Here is a 21,499-nt window from a genome sequence, read left to right as displayed (position 1 = left end):
ATTTAGGGGTGTGGCCCTGCGGTTCCAAACGGAACATTGCGTACTAATCCCAGCTCCTTTCCCTCCTGGTCCCGACCGCTCAACAACAAGCTCCTGGCTCTGAGGAGTGAGGACTTCCACGGAGGGCCACAGGAATTCTCCATTCCTGTAGCCTTCAAGCTGTTAAATACCTCTCTGACTGAGTCGCTCTGAACTGTCATTAAACTCGGTCACGTTGAACTCCAAGCCTTTTGAAAATGTATCACATCCAGATGAGCTGAGATGTTATTTACCTCAGTCTCTTTCTTCATTTACCTGCTTTCAGTTACATTCGGCTGCGGGTTACATGCTTTATCTATAATTAGAATATTCATATTTATGCCGCAGTATTTTGAGTCTATTTTTATAGTTGTTTATACAGTGTTGATTCTATTCTATTATCTTTGTTTGTGCTCGGAGCTGAGGCAACTGTAGCCCGTAATTTCCTCCGGGATCCACAGCCCTCTGTAGCCCTCTGTCATCAGCCCGTCTCCGGGGCCGTTTCCTTTATACGGCTTTTGTGCGCCACCTGGCGGTCAAATATAAGAATTACTTGGCTTTGCCACGTTGAAAAACAAAATAAACATAGCACTGTTAAAACTTTTATTGTAAGTCAACCAAAAAGGGTAATGGACCCACTTAATACCGTAACACACACACGGGTAACACGCTTAGGTTGCTGCTCAGTGCTGGTGCGTCTTTTGAAGGATTCATGCTCAGTAGTATTACACACACAAGCACACATTGTCAACACTGTTTACTTGATGGACTAACGCGATAACAACAGACTCCATGAAATAAATGGCATCAAAATACAATAAGTTACATTCATAAATAATTGTGCAAATGTTAATGTGTGTCAGTGCAAAAAGCCAACAGCTTATAAAACATGTTACAGTCCAGACTTTCAACGAGTAATGTTTGTACCGTCCCATAGATATTGCTAAAGATAATGTACATTGCAGGTTCTGTTGAGATGCATATTCATGGTATTGTCTTATTAATCTTTATATTGTACAGCACATGTGGTACTTGCGAGATTCAAGATGGCGGCTTTTATACATTAGTGTATTTGAATCCACATGAAACCAATACAGCCCAATACAATCTGCACAAATGCAAGAATGCATTTTTTAATTGTATGATGCCCTGTTAAAATATACCGCACAGAATCCAGGAACTTGAAAAGAAAGCACTGCAGTTAAGCATGTAGTAATGAACGTGTGTCCATCCAGTGGATCTAAAACCAGCCTGGTGCAGGAAGAAACAACAGGAAATACCACCAGAGTAGAAAATGAATCCAGCTCTTCGTTTTAGAGTTTGATTCTTAAAAACGTGCGCTGGAGTCGCTGCATTGTTCAACAAACAAACCAAATGACCACAGAGCGGTGGAGAGCGCATTGGTACTGGGGGTCAGACCCCCATCTCCGGGTTGGGGTACTGGGGGCCAGACCCTGTTCATAACTTGCTGCGGTCCAGCCTCTTCCTGCCCGGGTTGGGGTACTGGGGGTTCTCGATGACCCCCTCCCCAAACTTGAGCTCCAGGAAGGCCCGGGGGTTGTTGGGGGCGTAGGCGGTGATGCCGGCGAAGGGCATGGGCACCAGCGGCTGCAGGAAGTGCTCGGGGAACTCCACGTCCTGCTTGTGCTCCGTCCAGGTGTCCTTGGTCATGACGCCGTTGCGCGGGTAGAAGGGCCAGAGGTCGACGTGGAGGTGGTTGGCCTCGCTGTACTGCACCCGGTAGAAGTCCCCCTCCACGGCGCGCTCCCACACATAGCCGTTGGCGTCCACCAGCGAGCCCGAGTCCAGGTTCTTCAGCTGGTCGCAGTTGGGCACGTCCTCCAGGTACACGCCCAGGTCCACGTCGTAGTCCCAGGGGATGATGTCCTGGTGGCGCGCCGCCCCCAGCAGGGTGCCGCCCTCCAGCCAGTAGCGCACGCCCGAGCTCTCCAGGATGTTGACCACGTACTTGGCCGTCTCGCGGAGCGCGCGCAGGCAGCAGGGCGGCGTCCAGCGCTCCATGTACAGGTAGTCGGGCGTGTCGTCCCGCACCGTGCCGAAGCAGCGCGGCGTCTCCTTGCCGCAGCCGTGCCACTGCTCCTTCCCGTCGGGCAGCAGCAGCCGCTTGAGGCCGAAGCCTCTCATCAGCCGCCCGGCGGCCTCCCTCAGCCCGGAGTCCGCCTTCCACTGGTTGTGGGCGGAGCTGAAGAGCGGCCGGTGGCGGGCCGAGAACAGCGGGCTCTCCAGCAGCTTGACCTTCCAGCCCCGCAGCGAGGTCTGGACGAAGAGCGAGGGGAAGAGCGGGCGGCCCAGCGGCACCGACAGGTTGAAGAGGTCCTCGGTGCGCAGCAGCACCACGGCGTCGCCCTGCAGCGCCGTGCACACGCTGCCACTGCTGCCCGCCGCCGCCGCCGTGTAGGTGGCCGTCCACTCCCGCAGGCTGACGCGCAGGTGGAGGCACTGGGCGGCGGAGCGGGCCAGCACCGGGGCCGCCACCAGCCTCACCGGCCCGCCGCCCTCCCCCTCCAGCTCCCGGATCAGCCGCTCCACCGCTCGGCCCTGCTCCAGCTCCACGCCGTCCGGCACCAGCAGCACGAACTCCGTCTGCACGTGGAACTCGGGCCGGTGGGCCTGGGGCGGCTGGTCGGGACTGGGGAAGAGCACCAGCAGCCGGGCGCCGCCCTCCGGCAGCTCCAGGGGCGGGTAGGGCAGGGTGTCCGCCACCGCCAGGAAGGGCAGCTCCGGCCGCAGGCGCAGGAAGGAGCGCGCCACCTCCCCCACGTAATTCTCAAAGTGCTCAAACTCCCGGAGGAGCACGGTGACACGGGGGCCGCGGCTGTTCCCCTCCGGCCCGGCCGCGCCGGCCCCCACCAGCCCGCCCACGGGCCCCACCAGACCCCCTGCCAGGTTGGAGGCCTGCAGACCCGCCCTCCTGGAGCCCCGGCCCAAGTCCTTCCTCTTCTCCATCATCTGCTGCTGGGCCCGGGACACGTAGTAGAGGATCAGGAGGTTGAGGACGATGGCCCCTGACAGCAGCCCCTGGCAGAAGGTCACACGCATGGCGACTCACAGACCCTCTGTTCACGGGTTGACGGGAGGGAAGAGGAGAGGGAAGAGGAGAGGGGAGAGGAGAGGAGAGGAGAGGGGAGAGGGAAGAGGAGAGGGGAGAGGAGAGGAGAGGGGAGAGGGGAGAGGAGAGGGAAGAGGAGAGGGATCCCCCTGAACTCTATCGACTCCTCGCTTGAGACCCAGGGCCGAGCTGGAGACAATCTGGAGGACAGAAGAACGATCACGGAGTAAAACATCTGCACTGAACATCTGACTGAACTGCCCAGGACTACACTGAGGCTGACATGAAAACAGAAACGCATGATCGACACATTTTAAAGGCTGAATTATGGATGACTTTAACAAATTTGTATACTGTTGGGAAAAACAGTCTGCCTAGTTACTTGACCAGATAAAATGAGACGGAGAGGTAATAAAGTCTGTCAGCACGAGGGCCTCGGATTTATTGAGTCAAAGGTAATACTGATTCATAAAGCGTGAGAGATCGAATATTCTACGTCCCCTAACAGCGCTGAGGTCGTCTGTAGCTTCGCCTCCGTGGAGGTTCTGCTTCAGAAGAGCCCCCGTGATCCGGTGCATGTGAAACTTATAGTTCTTTCCTAGCCAGGTGTGTGTGCTAGGCTTTGTGTGGGTTATAGAGGGTTCTCTTGTCCCTGAGCCTCCGGGTTGTGTTGTCTTTCTGTGTGATATGTGTGTCCTCGCCATCTAGCTGTGGCAGTGTTCTCCGCAGACTGATAGGGGGGCTCGAGTTTTATATGTACTTAGTACCTGTATGTGTTAAATAAAGTACATCAATAATACATTCCCTCAACCATGTGCCGCTCATCACGGCATTTAAAGAGACATGTTGTATAACACGTGAAGCTTCACCTGAACGCACTCATAGGAAGGTTCTCCGCTTCCATCTTCATTCAAGATTTTCAATGCAGCCTATTCGTAGTTTTCACTCATGAAACACCCCTAACAACACCATTAAACGCACTAGCATCACTTACCTTAAAAACACAGCGTATTGTATGACATCTCTTCCTTAAAACACAGTCCGTAGGCCAACTCGGTCCATCGAGACTTGGAGTATCACATCTCCAGGAGAGAAAGTGTGTGTATAGTTACTACCATGTAATGCAGTGTCGGCCAGGCGTGCATCACAGCAGCGGTCCTGCAGCCTCCTGCAGCCTCCTGCAGGGCCGGACCTCGAACGGGTTCGCTTCAAGTTGGTGCGTTATATAGGATCATTATTTAATATGTAAATATAATAAAACGGATCTATTTTGATACGGCTGCATGCCAGATATACGAACCGTTCCCTACTTCCGATCTGGCCTTTCAACATAAGAGTTCTCCCAAACCCCTGACCCACATGGTGACGCGGATCTTCTTTATGTTTCAGATCGTTCTAACCGTAAGACATTAGGAGTGTTGCCCGCTTATAAGACGGCCCCGACATGGACAGCTGGATCCGGGGGTCTTTATGAGTCTTTAGGTGGAGCCCCCCCCCCACGCCTGGACCCCGCCTCCCCGGCCGGAAACCACTAGGGAAGAAGATTAACAAAGTAAGAGTTGGACCAAATCTGACCGATTCACAATTTCTATGATATATTATTGTGTTATATCAGTGAACCATAACTAAAGGTCAAAGTATTTCTTAATAAAACAATAGTGGAATGTATCGAGTGTTGTTCTTCCGACTGTCAAAGACGGGCTTTACTTTGAAGTGCCGGAAGCGGAAGCAGCGAGGCTGACCCGCTCGGTAGTAATTCTGCTTTTACGTTCGAGAAGAAAGGAGCGCAGCTCTCAGTGTGGGGCCTCAACGACGGGACCGTTACGACCGCAGCTCACAGCCCCGACCGGCGACATGGAGGCCGACCGACCAGATCCCGACGGGCCCGGAGCCGCGACGGGAGCCGCGGCCCCCGCGGCGGCGGCGACCGGGGCGGCGGCGGCTGGATGCCCGCAGCCCCGCGAGCCGCAGGACGGGGACGGAGGCCTGTCGCTGCCCGGGATCCTGCACTTCATCCAGTACGAGTGGGGCCGCTTCCAAGCCGAGAAGTACCGCTGGGAGGCGGAGAGGGACGAGCTCCGGGTGAGTGGGGGAGAGGGACGGGCTCCGGGTGAGTGGGGGAGAGGGACGGGCTCCGGGTGGGAGGGAGAGAGAGAGAGTGTGGGCGAGAGGGACGGGCTCCGGGTGAGAGGGGGAGAGAGTGGGGGAGAGGGACGGGCTCCGGGTGGGAGGGAGAGAGAGAGTGGGGGAGAGGGACGGGCTCCGGGTGAGTGGGGGAGAGGGACGGGCCCCGGGTGAGAGGGGGAGAGGGACGGGCTCCGGGTGAGTGGGACTAGCTCCGGATGAGCGGGGGAGAGGGGGGAGCTCCGGGTGAGGGGGGGGGGGGAGAGGGTCCACCACACACAAGCATGGAGGATTTTGTTGTGCTTGGATAACATGACGCTAACGCTAACGGGCTAACCCTGCACACAGCTCAGATGTCATTGTTGTTGCTTAGAAATGGGCATTCTGTGTGTGTGTGTGTGTGTGTGTGTGTGTGTGTGTGTGTGAGAGAGAGAGATGGGGACTCAGAGAACGGCACTAATCTCAAGCCCGCCTCGACCCACTCTGACGTGTTCGTGACCTTTTTACGTGACCTGTGATGTTACCATAATATTGCAGATCACGTGATTATTATTTTGGTTGATATTCTATTCTGTCACACACGGGTTATGTTGTGTGTGTACTCATGATGTGGGCTTACCCTACAGCATCATGGGTCAGGGTATCTGCAGGCTGGTTTACATAATCCAACGTAGTTAAAAATAACTTGATGAAATATGAATGAAAAACAACATAGTGGGACAGTGCTCTCTGCTTTATCCTGGTGTGGTGGGGCGTGTGTGTTCAGTGATGGGGGTGATGTCATGCACAGCGGACTTCGACCAAAGCTTTCAGTGCATCCTTTATGTGTGTGAGTTTGCTCTGTGCCTTAGTGGAGCAATCGTAACACTGCTATAAGATGACAGCCACCAAAACAAACAGGGGACACACCCACTACCCTCCCAGATAGTCCAGGCGGGCGGGTTGAGGCCCGTGCGTCTCAGCAGCAGTAGGACCTGACCAGAGGATGCCGACCTCATCAGTCTTTGTGTCTTTATGAGGGCCCTCGTCACAGCGGGGGTCTGTGACTCAGTGCCGTACGGGCCAACATGTGTGTGGCGGTCACAGATGGCAGACCAGACTGCCCCCCCCCCCCCCGCCCCCACCTCGGGTCTGGGCCAGGTGGGACCAGAACCATTGGCCCCGCAGGGAGCCCAGACAAAGGCCCGGCGGACAGGTGCCAGGGGCCCGGCGGACAGGTGCCAGGGGCCGTGTCCTCTTTACACACACGTGCTGCTGGGCACACACGCATGCTGACATAATCCCTCTGGGAATCCTATCAAACAGGGGGAATGCTCTCCTTCAGTAACTCAACCCTGCTCAGAGGGGCAGCTGTTTGTTAGGAGCTCAGCGAGGAACGGGTTGGGCAGGTCCTGCGTTTCCTCATGTAGGAGGTGAAGTGAGGGGGCCACAGTAGCTGTGTGTGTGTGTGTGTGTGTGTGTGTGTGTGTGTGTGTGTGTGTGTGTGTGTGTGTGTGTGTGTGTGTGTGTGTGTGTGTGTGTGTGTGTGTGTGTGTGTGTGTGTGTGTGTGTGCGTTCCAGGCGTATTCATGTATAAATAACGGTGTGCACTGAGCCATCCCATGAGTCCATGACCCCTATACTGTACTGTTGTACGGCCTGTCAGCACACACACACACACACACACGCAGGGCTGCATGCAGGCCTACAGTATAAACAATGATAACCAGACTGGACCCTCTGCGCTCTCGGCTGCGTGTGCATTCTTACGGCCATGTGACTCGGCAGAGAGTGGAGTAGACACTGATGAGTTGATTACCTCCATCTTTGGGCTCTGAGGCGTTGGAGGAAGAAGACGATGATTGTGATGATGATTGTGATGTTGGCTTTCTCTGGTGCGTTGCACACTCACGCCCTCATGCCCTCAAACGCACAGAGAAAAACAACGCTGGCCCAGAAAAGTCCCCTGCTCTACTTTTGGCTCCAGGATTCTCTGCTGGCTAATGAGATGGGGGGCCGGAGGGGGGGGGGGGGGGGAGGCGGAAGATGAGAGGATGGGGGGGGGGCGCAGAGGATGAGAGGCAGGTTTCCAAGCAGCATGACAGACGGACTGAGCGGAGGAGGCTAAATGTGTCGGCCTCACTCCAGGGGGGTGACCTGTAAGAGTTTGCAGCACGAGGCCGGGCCTGGCCACAGCAGACCCACCTGGGCGTCGTCTTCAGGTGCATCCTGGCTGAACCACAGGTCATGTTCACGAGCACAGCAGAGCCGCACCAACACGAAACCGGTTTAAAACCAACATTCAAACGTAAGCAATCGTTTTGTTTTTACTTGGTCTTATCGTCGGCATGGGTTTCCTTTTTAAATGGCTTTCATTTGATTTTGGTCTAATTGGATTCTGTGAAAGTGGGAAGCTGATGCTTCCCTTCCTCCTAAGGCTCTGATAACCGGGTTTATATCTGAGGTCACTGGCTGAGGGTTCCTCTTACACTCTTCAGTACGGCTGGCACTGATGCCTTCATATTTGTTTCCTGTTCTGTTTCTTGATGCATATTTTCTCGCCTAGCTCCGGTGAAACGCCGGCCGCACGGCGGTTGCTGGTGAGACGGCTCCATGAGAGAAGGTGTCGTCTGGCCCTCTGGACCGCGCGCTAAGCCCACTTACTCTCATTAATCCTGGTAGTGTGCCATGTTAGGCAGGAGGACTTGGGACGTGTGTGTGTGTGTGTGTGTGTGTGTGTGTGTGTGTGTGTGTGTGTGTGTGTGTGTGTGTGTGTGTGTGTGTGTGTGTGTGTGTGTGTGTGTGTGTGTGTGTGTGTGTGTGTGCGTGCGTGCGTGCGTTCCACAAGTTAAAGCTTGTCACCTGTCCAAGCAGACATGCATGCTGTGGCCTTTTACGGTAACCCAGAGCCATGGCCCTCTGCTCTGACTCCTACTGCTCTGTCTCCACGCGGCCACCGGTGTACCTGGTCTACAGCAGTGGTGTTGATGTGCTCTCTTTCCATCCCTTCCATCATGATTTTGTCTCTCACGTCAAAGCCTGGGATTCATCATGGTTGGATCATTGATCCATCAAGGTTTGGCTGGGACTACTGCCCACCAGCGGAGCTATTAGAAGGTGGTCAGATGAAGAAGAAGACCGTTTTATCGATCAGGCACGAACACAATGGTATACCAAAGGCTCAGATGGGCCGTTCACACTACTTATTATGGTCTGGATTCCTCTTACCACCAGCCAGGCTGATGAGAAGACTTCCCTGTGTTACACAAACCAGGTATGTTGTGTGTGAACACGTTCATGTGTTCATGTGTTCTGGGCGATGGTTGGTCCTCTGTTGTAGCCTGTGCTCATGTGTTCTGGGCGATGGTTGGTCCTCTGTTGTAGCCTGTGTTCATGTGTTCTGGGCAAGTGTCCTCTTGCAGCCCGGGCGTCTCCCCATGAGACAGCGTTCTCAGTCTGCTCTAGTTTCCCGGCGCGTGGCGAACACACAAGTTCAGACACGACGGCCATGATGCAGAGACCGAAGCACTCGTAGTGAACGTGGTTCTGGCAGGAGAATAGAGCACCTCCCGGCTCTAATGTTAAATACCGTCTGATGAGGCTAGGAATAGCCCGGCTAAAGATAGCTTTTCCTAACGCTCAGATTATTGTTTGGTTTTCAAGTGTTTCTCTAGATTTGACCAGCAGAGGGCCTGAACCCTCACTGTGCTAAATGTGCTTGTCTGTTTGCGTGCCAATTTGGGGGATTTGGAGGGTTGTGTGCTGGTGATTGATGCATCAGTGCTGGGTTGCGGTTTGATAAGACATCTTTCCTGGCGTCAGGCGAGCATGTTTGTCAAGTTGTTGTTTGTGACCGGAAGAGCCCGAGGGCTGTGATAACGAAAGACACCAAGGATTGAGCCACTTCCTGTTCCGGTTATTCTGGAATTTGGTTTATCTCCATGTTGAGGAGGAAGCTGAATGCTCTCCTCTTCCTGGTGTCTGAGGCCGCCTTACACCAGGCGAAGAGGTTGTGTGGTCGTATTTAAATGATTACATGAAGGGCCATTGGCTGCCCTGTTCAGCTCACCCAATAATACAAAGGGTCCTCCATCTCCTCCTGTTTCTAGAGCAGAGCGAGGGCTGTGGCGTGCTCTGACTGGTGCAGCTCACAGAGGAAGGACAAAGGTGGGAAAGGAAGGAGGAAGCAGGAAAGGGAGGATGTGTCATCGGCCAGATGTGTGTGGAGAGGATGTGCATGGCCACTGGGAACACTGGGGGCAGCCCTGCAGTGGGTGGTGTGTTGAGGTGCGTGGCCACTGGGAACACTGGGAGCAGCCCTGCAGTGGGAGGTGTCCTCTCTGCCAGATGTGTGCTGGGTTCTGGTTGCAGCAGTTATAAATAAAGCGTTGTGTTGCCCAGCCCTCTACTTATATCGCTGGTCTGGCTGCTGGCCTCCTCCCTCATCAACCAGCCCTCCTCCCCCTCAGCACAGACTCCGATCTGATAATGTAAACATAGTGTCCACGACTCACCAGTGTAAATACATGCTGGTGAACCGCCTTGTGGCAATGTTGTGCTATTCAAATGTTGGCGTGTGTGTTGTGGCTTTCATCCTCGGTAATCGTGTGTGTGTGTGTGTGTGTGTGTGTGTGTGTGTGTGTGTGTGTGTGTGTGTGTGTGTGTGTGTGTGTGTGTGTGTGTGTGTGTGTGTGTGTGTGTGTGTGTGTGTGTGCGTGTGTCTAGGCTCAGGTGGCGTTCCTCCAGGGCGAGAGGAAGGGGCAGGAGAACATGAAGCAGGACCTGGTGAGACGCATCAAGATGCTGGAGTACGCCCTCAAACAGGAGAGGTACGCGAGCAACACACACACACTCAACGCACACTAACGCACACACCACAGTAACACACACACACACACACCACACTGACGCACACGGCACAGGTACGCCCACACCGCACTAACTCTCAAACAGGAGCGGTACGAGAGGAGGCCTACAAATTCACAAAACGAACACGCAATCACAACACTAACACACACTCACAACACTAACACGCAATCACAACACTAACACACTTGCAACACCAACTCACACTCACAGCACACACTCACAACACTAACACACACTCACAACACTAACACACTCACACGTTTCCCTTCCTCTGTGCTCTGATACCTTATCAGCCATCAGTCTTCTCAGCGGTCACTGTGATTGATGTGTCTGCTGCCCCTTGTGGTGGCCTGTGGTGTTGATGTGTCTGCTGCCCCTTGTGGTGGCCTGTGGTGTTGATGTCTCTGCTGCCCCTTGTGGTGGCCTGTGGTGTTGATGTGTCTGCTGCCCCTTGTGGTGGCCTGTGGTGTTGATGTTTGCTGCCCCCTTGTGGTTGCCTGTGGTGTTGATGTGTCTGCTGCCCCCTGTGGTGGCCTGTGGTATTGATGTTTGCTGCCCCCTTGTGGTGGCCTGTGGTGTTGATGTTTGCTGGCCTGTGGTGTTGCAGGGCCAAACACCAGAAGCTAAAGACCGGTACGGACCAGAGCCCTGGAGACAAGAAGCCGGAGCTGGAGGCTGAGCCGCGTACGTTTACCAACAGAGCTACCGTTGTCATGGAGCCCGGCTGGGTGACTGGGCCGCTGGGTCTAATGAACGATTCTGTTTTGCTCCAGTACCCAATGGCCCGGCCGAGGCAGATTCCGAGCCAGCCAATCAGATGTCCTGGAAGGAGGGGCGTCAGCTATTACGAAAGTGAGGCTCCTTTCCATCCGTTGTTGGTAACGTTGGCGACGCAGTTGCTCAGCATCATGGGGGTGTGGGAGTGTGGACGATGGAGCCTCACCTGGCCCCGTCTCACTGGACCCTGGGGGCTGGGGCCAGGCTGGTCAAACCAGCCATCTCCAACACACACACACACGGTGGAGGGTTCGCCAGCATGGCAACGTGGAGCACCACATGGACCACTCTGCACCCTAAACCCTCCACATACTACACGATGAGCAGTGATTCATAGTATCAATGAGGTCGTATCCTGTGGTTCCTGATGGTCTTCCTGCTTGTCTTCCTGTCATGTGGTTCCTGGTGGTCTTCCTGATGGTCTTCCCTGGTGGTCTTCCTGATGGTCTTCCCTGGTGGTCTTCCTGATGGTCTTCCCTGGTTGTCTTCCTGATGGTCTTCCCTGGTTGTCTTCCTGATGGTCTTCCCCGGCGGTCTTCCCGATGGTCTTCCCTGGTGGTCTTCCCGCTGGTCTTCCCGGCGGTCCTCAGGTACCTGGAGGAGGTGGGCTACTCAGACACCATCCTGGACATGCGCTCCAAGCGCGTGCGCTCCCTGCTGGGGAGGAGCAGCCCGGAGGCCAACGGCCCCCCGCTCAGCGAGACCTCCCCCGAGGGAGAACCCTTCGGCGGAGGAGGTGGGGGTGGAGGAGGGGGAGGTGGTGGTGGTGGTGGTGGTGGTGGTGGTGGAGGAGGAGGAGGCGGCGGCGTGGGAGGAGGCAGTGACAGCGGAGAGTCCCTATTGGTCCGACAGATAGAGGAGCAGATCAAGAGGTGAGTGGGGGGGGGCGGGGAGGGATGGTGACGGCCGACAGACTGCAGGCCTGTCTCTATCTCTGGGGGGGAAGGACTGGAGTAAAGTGTGTGTGTGTGTGTGTGTGTGTGTGTGTGTGTGTGTGTGTGTGTGTGTGTGTGTGTGTGTGTGTGTGTGTGTGTGTGTGTGTGTGTGTGTGTGTGTGTGTGTGTGTGTGTGTGTGTGTGTTAGGAACGCGGGGAAGGAGAGCACCAGCTCCCGGGTGGGCGGGTCGGTCCTGGACCAGATCCCCTTCCTGCACGGCTGCCAGGACGAGGAGGACGACAGCGACGAGGAGGACGACTTCACGGGCATGGCCACGGACTGCATCGACGGAACCATCCGGAAAAACAAGAAGGCCCGTGCCAAGGTGGGTTCCCCCCGATGCCGTGCGTGGCGAGCGGCCGAGGAGCCGCGGGTGTCCTGCTCTCTGCTCACACCCCCCCCCCCTCCTCCCCCCTCTGCTCACCCTCCCCCACCCCCACCCCACCCCTGTCCTGCTGCAGGCCGGCCCGGAGCCCATGACCTCTGACCTGGACCCGGAGGAGGACGAGGAGGAGGAGGAGGACTCTGAGGACGCGCTCGGCGAGTTTGACTTCCTGGGCTCGGGGGAGGAGGGGGAGGGCGCGGGAGAGGCCCGCCTCTCGGGGGACGGACGGGAGTTAGGTACGCTGTTGCCATAGCAACGACACCACCCTCCACCACCACCACCACCACCACCACCACCACCAGCACCAGCACTGCCCTCCACTCCACTCTCCCATCACGCGTCACCAGTTTTTAACTTCCTGTCTCTCCTGTACCCTTCCGGCCCTTTCTGTTGGTTGTCCTCGCTGTGTCTGGGCGTCCTGACTTGTCAATAAAGCCGATGTCTTTCCCCAAGCACTCGTCTCTCTGTGCCTTTCATGAAACCTCTGGGCGCTCTCGTCTCGTCTGCGTGCTCCCATTTCCTGTCACCACGCACTCAGGCCTGCTCTGCGTTCCTCCGCAGACACCCCTGGGGTTCTGCTTTTGGTTTGTGTTTGTTCATGTCGTCATATTCACCCCCCCGTCACGGGCAGGAACGGTCAGCTTTTTATATTTTTGATTTGCGTTGGACTTCCTGTCTGTCGCTCATGGACCACGTTCCGCTTGCTCCGGCCTCTCCGCCCGCTTCCCTTTTGGTTCTGCCTTTTTGATTTACGGCCGTTCCTCGGTCTGTGTGTGTGTGTGTGTGTGTGCGTGCGAGTGTGTGTGTGTGTGTGTGCGTGTGCGTGTGTGTCTGTTTTAATTTGACCTCCATTCCCCCCCCACCCGTCTCGCCATCTCCTGACCTCTGACCTCTCTGCATGACTGGCTGTGTTTGTTTGTCCCCTCTGCCCGGTTCAGAGAACCACAGGAACAAGTTACAGGGCATCATGTCGGACTTCCCCCCCAAACCCTCCCCCCCCCCTTCGGTGTCGGGACCGGCTCGCCCCGGGGAAGGTAAGACCCCCGACCCCCCCCCCCCCCCCCCCCCCCCCTCTGGCCTGCAGAGCCCCCCGCCCACCAGACACTCCTCCACCATCTCTTCTGATCTGCTCTTTTCTTAGAGGAGGCGTTGGATATGTCATCGGACCTCAAAGGCTTTCGCCTCCTTAATGGGCTATTGTGGAGAACCCGGTTCTACAGAGGGACCCTGTACTACAGAGAACCCTGTACTACTCATAGAACCCTGTACTACAGAAGAGAACCCCATTCTCACTCAGAGGAGACTACAGAGGAGAACCCTGTTTTACAGAGGTTCTCCTGTGGAGAACCCTGCTATACCGATAGCCCTGTTCCACAGAGGTTCTCCTTATGAGGGAACCTCTTTCTTAATAAGGTTCCATAGAGAGGCCAGCCAGACCGGCTTTAGGCGTAGCACGGAGCCCCTCGTGATGACTGTGGATGACTGGTTCTGCTCTCCCCCCACCAGCAGGGGGCGCCCTGGGCTTCTCCTCTGACGTCTTCATCATGGACGCCGTCGGGGGAGGGGACATGAACCTGGGTGAGCTGGCGGACCTCACGGTCGCCAACGACAACGACCTCTCCATGGACGTGAGTACTCACGCCGCACAGCAGTTCCGATCCATTGAGGTCTCCTGTCCGACACACGCCTCCTAGCATGGACCGCCACACCCTGAGGGACACCCTCGCCCCCTCACACCCTCAGGAACCCCCTCACCCCCTCTGGCACCCCCTCACCCCCTCAGGAACCCCCTCACCCCCTCAGGAACCCCCTCACCCCCTCAGGCACCCCCTCACACTCTGAGGAACCCCCTCACACTCCCTGCCCTGACAGTTCTGTCCTCACCCCTTCCCCTCCCTGACTGTCCGCACCCCTTCCCCTCCCCTCCCCTCCCGTCCTGTCCTCACACCCCTCCCCTCCCTTATTGCCTCCCCCCTGACTGCCTCCCCCCTCTCCCTGAATGCCTCCCCCCTCTGGTCTCCCCCCCCCCATCCCCCCCCCGTGGTCTCCCAGATGCAGGACAACCGTGAGGAGTTCAAGAAGACGTGGAACCCTCGCTTCACGCTGCGCAGCCACTTCGACGCCATCCGCGCCCTGACCTTCCACCCCAGCCAGGAGGTGCTGCTCACCGCCTCCGAGGACGGAACCCTGAAGCTGTGGAACCTCAACAAGGCCATGCACTCCAAGAAGTAGGGAACCCCCCCCCCCCCCCCCCGTCTCCGCAGAACCGCTACCCCCCCCCCCCCACGCACACAGGTCTCCGTAGCCCCCAGCTAACCCCCGTCTCTTGGTCTTTAACCATAGGAACGCAGCGCTGGACGTGGAACCCATCTACACCTTCAGAGCACACAGGTGAGGAACACATGAACACATGAACACATGATGAACCCATCTACACCTTCAGAGCACACAGGTGAGGAGCACATGAACACATGAACACATGATGAACCCATCTACACCTTCAGAGCACACAGGTGAGGAGCACATGAACTCATGAGGAACACATGAACACATGAGGAACACATGTACACTGGATGACCCCGTGCATCCACCCCAAGTCTCTCCCCTCACCCTCCTCTGTCTGTCTGTCTGTCTGCAGCGGGGCGGTGCTGTCTCACACTCTGTCTGTCTGTCTGCAGCGGGGCGGTCCTGTCTCACTGTCTGTCTGTCTGCAGCCGGGCGGTCCTGTCTCACTGTCTGTCTGTCTGCAGCGGGGCGGTCCTGTCTCACCCTCTGTCTGTCTGTCTGTCTGCAGCGGGGCGGTCCTGTCTCACCCTCTGTCTGTCTGTCTGTCTGTAGCGGGGTGGTCCTGTCTCACTGTCTGTCTGTCTGCAGCGGGGCGGTCCTGTCTCACCCTCTGTCTGTCTGTCTGTCTGCAGCGGGGCGGTCCTGTCTCACCCTCTGTCTGTCTGTCTGTCTGCAGCGGGGCGGTCCTCTCTCTGGCCATGGGTCCTGACGGTGAGGCCTGCTACAGCGGGGGTCTGGACAGCTCGGTCCGCTGCTGGAAGATCCCGGACCTGAACGTGGATCCCTACGACAACTACGGTACCGGGCACACGCCGGCAGGTTGCAGACACTGGGTCTGTTGAACATTCAGGGCGGCTTTTAAAGAGGCTTTTAGAGGGACGCTTTTATCCAGAGCCACTTACGATAAGTCCATTTGTCAGAAGAAGGAGAAACAACAATATATCGCTGTCGGTACAGTAAGGATGTTCATAGAACCAAGTGCCAAGCACTAACGATCACTACCGTTAACCCATTCCCTGTATGCAACAAAGATAGCTAGGTGAAGACTCTACACGAGTGCCAGGGCGTACAACGTATAATAAGAGTGCACATTAAGTGCCAGGACGTACTACATTCAATAAGTGCGTACATTAAGTGCCAGGACGTACAACATTCAATAAGTGCGTACATTAAGTGCCAGGACGTACAACATTCAATAAGTGCGTACATTAGATGCCAGGACGTACAACATTCAATAAGTGCGTACATTAGGTGCCAGTCATATAAAATATTCATGCAATTGCAGATTAGCTTTTGAGCGATAACCTTAAGTAGTTATTGAAGTTGACCAGTGGAATCACGTGGCTATGAAACGGGTACAGTGTTAAGCCTGGATTTCTTTACCTATTTACTTCATAACTGTGTGTGTGTGTGTGCGCCCCCCCCCAGACCCGGGCATTGAGAGCAGCGTCCTGGCGGGCCACGAGGACTCGGTCTGGGGGCTGGCCTACTCGGCGGTCCACCAGCGGCTGGCCTCGTGCTCAGCGGACGGCAGCGTGCGCGTCTGGGACCCCCTGGCCTCCAGCCCCTGCCTCTCGGTCCTCAACAAGGAGAAAGGTAGCGGCCCCGTCGCCATGGTAACCCCCCCCCCGGGGTGCCGCGGTGTGGAGGAGCTTTGTGTACTATTGACGGTGGCTCTTTCTTTCTTTCCCCTCCCCTCCCCCCCCCCCCCAGAGCGTGGCACCCCCACCTCGGTGGCCTTCGTGACCTCCGACCCCAACCAGGTGGTGGTGTCGTTCGACGGCGGCGACACGCTGCTCTACGACCTGAACACGGAGCAGAGCCTCATCGCCCTGGAGACGCAGACCCAGGACGGTGAGGACCCCCCCCCCGCTGTTCCTCTGGCCTCCTAGCCTCAGACCGTAGCGTAGCTCGTCCCCTAGCCTCAGACCGTAGCGTAGCGCGGGCTCTGAGCCTCGGACCGTAGTGCAGCTCGTCTCCTTAGCCCCATACCGTAGCGTAGCTTTTCCCCTTAGCCTCAGATCGTAGCGTAGCGCAGGCCTGTGTCCGGTGTCCCCCGGCCTCCAGGGGGCCAGCCTGTGTCCGGTGTCCCCCCGGCCTCCAGGCGGTTGATGAGCTGTGCTTTTGTTGTGTCCCCAGGGAGCCAGCTGATCCACCGTGTGGTCAGCCACCCCTCGGAGCCGCTCTCCATCACCGCCCACGACAACCGCACCATCCGCTTCCTCGACAACAAGAGCGGTGAGCGCCTGCCGCCGGGGGGGGGGGGGGGGAGCTACAGTCCGCTGTGGAAGAACAATGCATTTAAGTGTGTGTGTGTGTGTGTGTGTGTGTGTGTGTGTGTGTGTGTGTGTGTGTGTGTGTGTGTGTGTGTGTGTGTGTGTGTGTGTGTGTGTGTGTGTGTGTGTGTGTGTGTGTCCCTGCAGGTAAAGTGGTCCACTCCATGGTGGCTCATCTGGACGCGGTCACCTGTCTGACCACCGACCCCAAGGGGACGTACCTGATCTCTGGCAGTGAGTAGCGCTCAGTCCGCCACGTCGGCGCGCACCACGACCCTGACTCACTCACTCACCAACCCAATGAGAGCTTCCCCTGCTGCTGGCGTTAGGAAAGACAGGAAACAAGCGTTGAGTTATTTGTAATCCATGTTAGATTTACATTCGCCTTTACATTCAGGGCCTTGAGCAGACGCTGTTATCCAAAGCCACTTACAAAAAGTCCATTTGTCAGAAGAAAGAGAGACAACTATATAGTCTTAAGTGCTGTTTTTAAGTGCAAGGACGTACAACATACAATAAGTCTGTACATTAAGTGCCAGATATGCCTTCTTCTGATTATTCTCCCTCTTCCAACGCCGTCCCTCAGTAAACAGCCGAGCCGTGTGAATGTCAGGCACTGGTGTTAAGGGATCAGAAGCACCCTGAAGGAAACCACAATAAAAGAGGACATTGTGAAGTAAAATACCTCCAAGGCAGTGATCTAATCCTCTTCACTGAAGCGAGGAGACCTTAGTCTTAGTTTCGTTCTTACCTTTACTTTACCTGGGACGTCCCACTGAGATGACAACATCTCTGTCAAAGAGCCCCGGACAAAAGAGCAGCAATAAAGTCTCAAAAAACAAACATTAACAGTACATGGAACAAAACCTATTTGAGTACGTCACTGAACCACAGGCCTGACCGAGAGCTGGAGCCGGTCTAACCAGTAGAGTGGGTACAGATAACAATTGGAACGCCTCCAAACCCTTCAGGACCATCCTGAAGGCCTTAAGCGGGGTCCACTAGAGGATCCTTTAGGGGCATCCACTAGAGGATCTTCTCGGGCGTTCCACTATAGGCTCCCCCAGAGGATGCACTAGAGGGATCCACTAGTGGAGCACCCTAGAGGGATCCAATAGTGAAGTATCCACGGATCCTCTAGGGTGTCTACCTCAGCTAGAAGGATCCTCTAGAGTCTAGAGAGGATCCCTCTAGCTGAGCTCATGTCTGAGAGGCTCCAGGTTTTAAGGGACCACGAAGGCCTGTGGGCCCCCATGGCGGTGTCTCACCCCTCTGCCGCCCCCCTCAGGCCACGACTGCTCGGTGCGCCTGTGGATGCTGGACAACAGGACGTGCGTGCAGGAGATCACGGCGCACCGGAAGAAGCACGACGAGGCGATCCACGACGTGGCCTTCCACCCCTCCCAGCCCTTCATCGGCAGCGCCGGCGCCGACGCCCTCGCCAAGGTCTTCGTCTAGCGGCCCAGCGCCCGGCACGGGGTGAGAGGGTAAGGTCTGGGAAGACGGGTGTGGTGGTGAGACGGGTGGTGGTGGTGGTGGTGGTGGTGGTGATGTGTCTACTATGTAACAACATGTCTGTCTGTCTGTCTGTCTGTAGAGTCGGAGTGGACCGCCGGCCTGAAGACTGAAGCGGACCTCACTTGTCCCTCCCCCCCTGTCCTCTCCCCTCCTCTCCTCCCCCGTCCTCCCCTGTCCTCCCCCCTCTCCTTCCCCTGTCCTCCCCTCATCTCCCCCAGTCCTCACCCGGCTTCTTCCTGTCCCCCCCCCCCCGTCCTGCAGCCCGCTGGCTGGGTGCTCTCCCCAGGACCCCACCCGGACCCCACCCGGCCCCCCCTGCTGATCCATGATGCCTCAGTGACTCCTTGGAATACTAATCATACTCTGCTTTTATAACACAAGGTCTGCTCTGTTTTCAACTACTAATGTCTTGAGGCATCACCTTTTTTCTACACTACAATGTTCAAACCCTTCCCCTTTTTCTCTTCTCGGTTCTGCCAATGGTCACTATGTGTGTGTGTGTGTGCGTGCGTGTGCGTGTGTGTGTGAGAGTGTAAAAGCGCAGGGCTTGGATTGCTGACACTACGCAGATAAAAGCCCACAGGATGTGTACACAAACGAAACGCACAAAGGCTTTTAATTTGAAATATTTGTATCCACTCGCTCTTCCCCCTCCTGTGAAGACGTGGACACGGCCATCAGTCTGTCTGACTCAACAAGACAATGAACTACATTCCAAAGAGAGTGCGTGCGTGCGTGCGTGCGTGCGTGCGTGCGTGTGGTAAGTTACACCGAATGTTTTACTCCGCGTTTGAGTCGCTACCCAGCGGTCAAACCAATAGCTTTAATTTCAGCCTCATTGCCAAGACACCCAAGTGACATAACGCTGTTATAGTTTGAGTCTTCATTTGGACCGCTGCACCTGTCTTCCCGTCATGACCTCTGACCCCTCTGTGCACACTAATGAGCGGGCGTGTCTCCTCTGAGGAGGACCTCGTTAGCCACGAGGAGGAGATCCCAGGGGCTCTGAAGAGCGTCGGTCTGAGATGTTCAGGTTCGATTCCCATCCCAGACCGCAGCTTTTTTTTTTTTTTTTTAAACTGAGATCTGAGTGTTTGAATCATGACTCTAAGAATGTGTGTGTGTGTGTGTGTGTGTGTGTGTGTGTGTGTGTGTGTGTGTGTGTGTGTGTGTGTGTGTGTCACTAACTAGGTTACAGATCTTATATAGAATTACTCTTCACCTTCAAGATGTTGATTGTTGACATATTTCCACCAACCAGCCTCTGGTGCTTCTCCCCCTAGAGGTCACTGGTCGTACTGGTCCTCTAGGGCTGGGGGATTCTCCCCGTACGTCACTGGTCGTAATGGTCCCCTAGGGCTGGGGGAGCTGGTTAGTGAGGGTGTAGGTTCAGATCCATTCTGCTGGTACCTCCACCGTTCCTCCAGTAACCCGTTGGCTGCTGGTCTCTGGGTCTCAGCCAGCGCACAGCTCTTATTTATTCAGGCTTTTGGAGAAGCTTGTCTCTCCAGGGGGCCTCGCCCTGAGGGCCCGGTCCAGGGGGCCCCGCCCTGAGGTCCAGGTCCGGGCTCAGACCAGGAGTGCAGCACACTTCTTATGTCTGTGGAGATAAAGAAGGAGGAGTGGAGCTGAGGAGGAACGGCTGAGGGTCAGAGTGGACCCTCCTTCCTGTTGGTGTAGTTGAGGTGTGGTGCTCTGTCCTGAGGGGGCGCTGTTTCCCTGAGACCAGGGGGGCTCGTATTGGACTCAGGGACGCGGGGGGGGTGGGGGGCAGCTTAAAGTCCAATGACGGTGACTGTTATCGTCCTGATCGCTCAGCATTCCTCTGTTGAAGTTTGTTGCTCCGATTCAATGTTCACGGAGCGGCTAACGGGCTAGGTGGCTAACGGGCTAGGTGGCTAACAGGCTAGGTGGCTCACGGGCTAGGTGGCTAACAGGCTAACCCAGTAGGTTGTGTTCCAGGGCCCCTAGCTCTCAGCGCTAACAGGCTAACCCAGTAGGGGGTGTTGTGGGGCCGCTAGCTCTCAGCGCTAACAGGCTAACCCAGTAGGGGGTGTTTTGGGGCCGCTAGCTCTCAGCGCTAACAGGCTAACCCAGTAGGGGGTGTTGTGGCGCCGCTAGCTCTCAGCGCTAACAGGCTAACCCAGTAGGGGGTGTTGTGGTGCCGCTAGCTCTCAGCGCTAACAGGCTAACCCAGTAGGGGGTGTTGTGGGGCCCCTAGCTCTCAGCGCTAACAGGCTAACCCAGTAGGGGGTGTTGTGGGGCCGCTAGCTCTCAGCGCTAACAGGCTAACCCAGTAGGGGGTGTTGTGGGGCCGCTAGCTCTCAGCGCTAACAGGCTACATGCTGCCCCCCTGGAGACTGGAGGGTTGTAGAGATCGTTTAGTTCATTAAAACAATGCTGGTTCAATCGTGTGTTTCACCCCTAGTCACTATAGAGATGCTATCCTGTACATTTGGAGTTATTTCCAATTTCAAAAAACAAACGTGGTTTATGACGCATTAAAAAAAGGACAAAAAAAAGTCCAAGTGAGGGAGGAGAGGATCACAGCGGGGGGGTGACGCTGTGAAGGTCCGTCAGTTTCATGTTTTACCTGTCGCATCTTTTTGGACTGGATATGATAATTAAGATGTAAGAATATTGTAGTATCATATCAGGTGAATCATTCTTTGCTAGGCATAGAGACTGCTTGTGATTGACAGCTATGTATACCTTGTAAAATATTAAAGAAAAAAGGAAAAAAAAAGAATCAGTAATCAGTCAGAGGCCAAGGTAAAGGACTCGTTTCTTTGTGTTTTTTAATTTTATTTTTTTAATAGCAACTTATCACTGTGTGATATTTTGTACATCATATTACGCTGTATTCCAACTGTTTCCTCAATCAACAGGCCATAGGAGACCTGCCTTTTTATTTAGTTTTATTATATATATTTTTGAATTGCATTCTGGCTTGTACCTAATAACATTTCCCTGTTTCTTTGTTTACGGGTCCCTATGTACGTTATTGAGCAAAAAATAAAGATTTTGTACAGTGAATAGAGTTGCGGTCTGTCACCCTTCATGTATGTGTCTGGCAAACGTCCCTTTACAGTCAAGGCTTTAAGATCAGAATTCAGGTCATTTCAACTTATTGGTATTTATGCAATTACACATTGTTGTGACTTTTTTTTAATTTTTTTTACGTCTCACACAAATTTACATAAAAACGTATCTTTAAAGTTTTGCATGTGAAGCCAGTGGGTCTATACCGTAACCTAGTGG

The 21,499-nt window shown here is 55.3% G+C and overlaps 2 protein-coding genes across 5 annotated transcripts; one reads left to right on the top strand and one right to left on the bottom strand.

Moving 5' to 3' along the window:
* Positions 1-675: 675 nt before the first annotated feature.
* Positions 676-4,575, bottom strand: fkrp (fukutin related protein). Its single transcript, XM_084467307.1, has 2 exons — positions 4,083-4,575; positions 676-3,288 (listed from the first exon to the last, which is right to left on the bottom strand). The coding sequence occupies exon 2, from the start codon at positions 3,076-3,078 to the stop codon at positions 1,477-1,479; it is 1,602 nt and encodes a 533-aa protein (XP_084323433.1). The 5' UTR covers positions 3,079-3,288; positions 4,083-4,575; the 3' UTR covers positions 676-1,476.
* A 288-nt stretch (positions 4,576-4,863) lies between these two features.
* On the top strand, positions 4,864-21,258 carry strn4 (striatin, calmodulin binding protein 4). 4 transcript variants are annotated; one of them, XM_084467426.1, is made up of 18 exons: positions 4,864-5,170; positions 9,917-10,020; positions 10,668-10,744; positions 10,834-10,912; positions 11,428-11,709; positions 11,921-12,098; positions 12,235-12,394; positions 13,097-13,192; positions 13,668-13,786; positions 14,211-14,386; positions 14,502-14,549; positions 15,121-15,242; positions 15,873-16,040; positions 16,158-16,298; positions 16,584-16,682; positions 16,868-16,954; positions 18,009-18,207; positions 18,318-21,258. In XM_084467426.1, exons 1-17 carry the CDS (start codon positions 4,943-4,945, stop codon positions 18,176-18,178), a joined length of 2,334 nt encoding a protein of 777 aa, XP_084323552.1. In that variant the 5' UTR covers positions 4,864-4,942; the 3' UTR covers positions 18,179-18,207; positions 18,318-21,258. The 4 variants fall into 4 exon arrangements, with proteins under 4 accessions (XP_084323552.1, XP_084323553.1, XP_084323551.1 ...); XM_084467427.1 differs by having other exon boundaries at positions 13,665-13,786; positions 14,217-14,386; XM_084467425.1 differs by having other exon boundaries at positions 13,665-13,786; positions 18,009-18,199.
* Positions 21,259-21,499: the final 241 nt, after the last annotated feature.

Source organism: Micromesistius poutassou, assembly GCF_964030765.1.
Source record: "Micromesistius poutassou genome assembly, chromosome: 4".
NCBI lineage: Eukaryota > Metazoa > Chordata > Actinopteri > Gadiformes > Gadidae > Micromesistius > Micromesistius poutassou.
Note: the sequence above shows the minus strand (reverse complement) of the source record. Positions and strands in the feature narration are given on the sequence as shown.

Bases quoted from the DNA above. Each gene is read 5' to 3' on its own strand.
- fkrp (XM_084467307.1), bottom strand. From the start codon at position 3,078: ATGCGTGTGACCTTCTGCCAGGGGCTGCTGTCAGGGGCCATCGTCCTC.
- strn4 (XM_084467425.1), top strand. From the start codon at position 4,943: ATGGAGGCCGACCGACCAGATCCCGACGGGCCCGGAGCCGCGACGGGA. The intron at 10,021-10,667 runs GTACGCGAGCAA...GTGGTGTTGCAG, and splicing joins TACGCCCTCAAACAGGAGAG to GGCCAAACACCAGAAGCTAA. The intron at 11,710-11,920 runs GTGAGTGGGGGG...TGTGTGTGTTAG, and splicing joins ATAGAGGAGCAGATCAAGAG to GAACGCGGGGAAGGAGAGCA.